General features: G+C 33.1%; 1 protein-coding gene across 1 annotated transcript; it reads left to right on the top strand.

The window, feature by feature from the left end:
- The first annotated feature begins 223 nt into the window (after positions 1-223).
- Positions 224-2,261, top strand: LOC108576608 (Golgi phosphoprotein 3 homolog sauron). The gene is made up of 4 exons (XM_017939628.1): positions 224-887; positions 995-1,241; positions 1,318-1,493; positions 1,795-2,261. Exons 1-4 carry the CDS (start codon positions 639-641, stop codon positions 2,041-2,043), a joined length of 921 nt encoding a protein of 306 aa, XP_017795117.1. The 5' UTR covers positions 224-638; the 3' UTR covers positions 2,044-2,261.
- The last annotated feature ends 1,546 nt before the right edge of the window (positions 2,262-3,807 follow it).

The raw sequence follows: 3,807 nt of genomic DNA, 5'->3' as shown, positions 1-3,807 counted from the left end.
ACGGAAAATAAAAACAACGTGTAGAATATTTGCATTGGTTGAATTTTGTGTGGACGGAAAGAGCGAAGGTCATAAAAATTAAGCACACGTAATAAGGGAATTTAAAAGATTCGCGCGACGTTTACGCAAAACTTGGCGTGACGATCGCGAGAAAAACTACCGACTGAGTAAAGTGACCCTCCTTTCTGGGTCGAGTGAGCGTTCTAAACTTCTGCAACACACGGTATGCAATCCGCGTTCCAGGCTCGATGAGTGTTGAGAGGGCCTCGATTGAACTACGGTGGGTTTTTCTGCGAAAACATTAGCGCCGAGATAAATGTATCGCCGAAACAACGAACTAAGTTCGGAACGACAGTGTTACACACAACGTATATAGACGTGTTCTTAATCGTATATAACGCGAGGGCAATAAAAACGGATAATACAGGTGGAACAAAATAACGACGTCTGTAGGGATTGGCCATCTTGGAAAGATATGTCGTATCGGTTAAAACGTCAACAATATAGTGTGTATTGTTCGATACATGCCGCCAGCTTGCTTTAACTACGGTTGACTACACGCCTAATCGGAAGTAAAGGCGACACGGTGGCGTATTTGACACGCGGACGTAATTGTAAAAGAAGCACAGCTTCATCAAATGATGAATCGCACTGACGGATTGGTACAACGACGACGTGTGGTTAATAGCAGTAGTGGCAGTAGTCTGGGCCAGGATGGCTCGAACGATGTTGGCCACAATGATAAACTATCTGGCCATGGCATGGACACGGACTGTTCCATGCAAAAAGATCTAAATTCGAATCCCACGATCGACGACGATTCTGATAAAGAAACAAGATTAACACTTATGGAAGAAGTTCTATTACTTGGCTTGAAGGATAAGGAGGTTTGTTGACATCATCATCTTCAGCTTTACATAGAATTCTTCTAATGTTGCACTTTGCAATATATGTGAATCATTACCTGAGTTTTGAGGTACATGTTCTTTTTCAGGGTTATACTTCATTCTGGAATGACTGCATAAGTTCTGGTTTACGTGGTTGTATTTTGGCAGAACTTGGGTTTCGTGGACGGGTAGAGTTAGAAAAAGCTGGAATGCGCAAAAAGGGATTGTTGGTGAGGAAACTTCTCTTGAAAAATGATGCTCCTACAGGAGATGTATTATTAGATGAAGCTCTAAAACATTTAAAAGAAACTGATCCACCTGAAACTGTTCCTAGTTGGATTGAATACCTAAGTGGTTAGTGTATGCTACTATAGTTTAGAAATATGCCTGTCTAATTACAAATTTTCTATAATGTTTTATATTTATTTAGGAGAAACATGGAATCCACTCAAATTAAGATATCAGTTAAAGAATGTTAGAGAAAGATTAGCAAAAAATCTTGTTGAAAAAGGAGTGTTAACAACAGAAAAACAGAATTTCTTACTCTTTGATATGACAACTCATCCTCTCACTGATAACCTTGCCAAAAGTCGTCTTGTAAAAAAGGTAAATTATTTACCTGTCATTATAGTGTATCTTTTATTTACTTATTATTTTTTGAACTGTGGAAATATCTTATTATATGCACATGCTAAGACATGTGTATATATGTATATTATACGAATAGTTTGCTCCTATTTAAGCTTTAGATATGTAGATTAAAAATTTGTTTTTGTATAATAGACTTTTGTACATCTATATTATTAAGTTCTATATAATTATATACATAATTTACATTTTGCTAGTAATAGTACCATGACAATACTAAATATAGTGCTATAAAAGATATTCTTTTTATCATTTATAGATTCAAGAAGCTGTATTAAGTCGTTGGGTTAATGATGCTGGTCGTATGGATAGGCGAACTCTAGCTTTAGTAATTCTAGCTCATGCAGCTGATGTATTAGAAAATGCATTTGCACCACTTTCCGACGACGATTACGAAGTAGCAATGCGACGAGTACGGACATTATTGGATCTTGACTTTGAAGCTGAAGCTGCTAAACCTAATGCTAATCCAGTCCTTTGGGCTGTATTTGCTGCATTCACTAAGTAACAGTCCTTTCACAAAGTACAAGTGTATAAAGCAAATACTGGGTATTAGTGTGAATACTTGGGACTATCAATTTTGCATGAATTTTAGTTGCAATCTGAAATGGAATAGCTGCAATCATTGTTAATGATCATACAATTCAGACCAAATACCTTGAACCCGACTGTGTAAAGCAGATTTAGAATGTTAGTCATTTCCATTATTGTTATTTAATACATTTGATAGCTGAATTATGAATGTTCATATTTACATATTACAAAAAAATAACAAAATTTAAAGTGTGAATGAGTACTTTGCGTGTGGGGTAGTGCCATGTCAGCTCAGGAACAAAAGTGTGCTGAGTTTTGTCTCATATCTTCTCAGTGTCTATTGTGTCTGCACATGGACTGCAAATACGTTTATAGACACGGTAATTATGTGGCCGGCATTGAATGTCAGATCAAGTGCCACATTTCTGCTAGTTGTCTGAATGTTAAAGAGATGAAAGTAATTCTTTGCACAGTTGTGACAATGACGACGAATTTTTACCGTTTGTTTAAGTCTCCTCTTTATATAAAACTGGTTTACAGTAGGTTTACTTCCAAAAATTGTTTTCGAAGAAGTATTACATTTCTAGCTTCACTAGGTGGCAGTAAAGTACTCAGACGTCAAATATATAATTACTTTGTGAACGTCATTTCTATTACACATTTAAATCTTTCTCAATGTATCGCCATGATCTATCGTTAAGAATAACGCGGGAATACTTCGATGTGGCAAACGAATATCAAAGTTCATATGTTTTCAATTAATACGCGATATGTATGTACGTTTTCGATACATTTTGTTGCTAACTTATCGTGTATATGTTACTATTATTAACATCATACGATGTGATATATGAATAGAAAAGAATACAAAGTGGGGATTGCCTGTTATCATTAGTGAATCTGAATCACTTTTTGAGGACAACAAAGACAAACGACATTGAAAATGAACATGGACTTTTCAAGAACAACTACCGTTATTCTTTTAATAAAATGGAAAAATGTAAGTAATTATCAGTAATATATACCATCATCTGTTAGAAATTTCTGAGTATAGGGTGATCAAGAAATATTTAATCTTTTTTTTTTTGGAGTGCCACATAGTCATGTGAAATAATTTGTTTATTAAGCATATTTCTTTAAATGACAAATATCTTATAGTAAGTTTTGAGTTGTACAAGCACTAAAATACATCGGAAATATTTCAATTTTCTGTACATTTTGTAATGTATAATATATATTTTAAAACAATAAAACCATATACACATGAGACTGCTTAATAATCAATTCAAGATCACATATACTGTAAACACTCAATATTTGTAATATTTTTAGTAGTATTTATTTAACAGTGGCATTTCTGAGTATTTAGTTCACAAATTGTATTTGTGAAAATATATTAACCTTTATAATAAAAGGTGTATTGTTATTTTTAACAACATTTGTAATGATCATATTGATTTCAATTTAAGCTTTATATTATCACTTTTTATTTGAATACTAAATGTTATATTCTAAACACATGTAGAAATTATTTTTAACACTTAAATCAAGAAAAATTAAAGAATTTCAAATATATTTGCATTCTTTACTGCTATATTAGCTGAAAATTCTATATTTTTGGGATTAAAATTCATATTATTATTTTAATTAACTAAATAGCATTAATTTTCTTAGTTTGAAGTACCACATTACATAACTTTTGTTTGATTAATATTTCTTGGAACATCCTGTATCTGTC

The sequence above is a fragment of the Habropoda laboriosa genome, unplaced genomic scaffold (genome assembly GCF_001263275.1).
Source record: "Habropoda laboriosa isolate 0110345459 unplaced genomic scaffold, ASM126327v1 scaffold385, whole genome shotgun sequence".
NCBI lineage: Eukaryota > Metazoa > Arthropoda > Insecta > Hymenoptera > Apidae > Habropoda > Habropoda laboriosa.
This window is presented reverse-complemented; position numbering and strand designations above follow the sequence as displayed.

Bases quoted from the DNA above. Each gene is read 5' to 3' on its own strand.
- LOC108576608 (XM_017939628.1), top strand. From the start codon at position 639: ATGATGAATCGCACTGACGGATTGGTACAACGACGACGTGTGGTTAAT. The intron at 1,242-1,317 runs GTTAGTGTATGC...ATATTTATTTAG, and splicing joins TTGGATTGAATACCTAAGTG to GAGAAACATGGAATCCACTC. The intron at 1,494-1,794 runs GTAAATTATTTA...TATCATTTATAG, and splicing joins AAAGTCGTCTTGTAAAAAAG to ATTCAAGAAGCTGTATTAAG.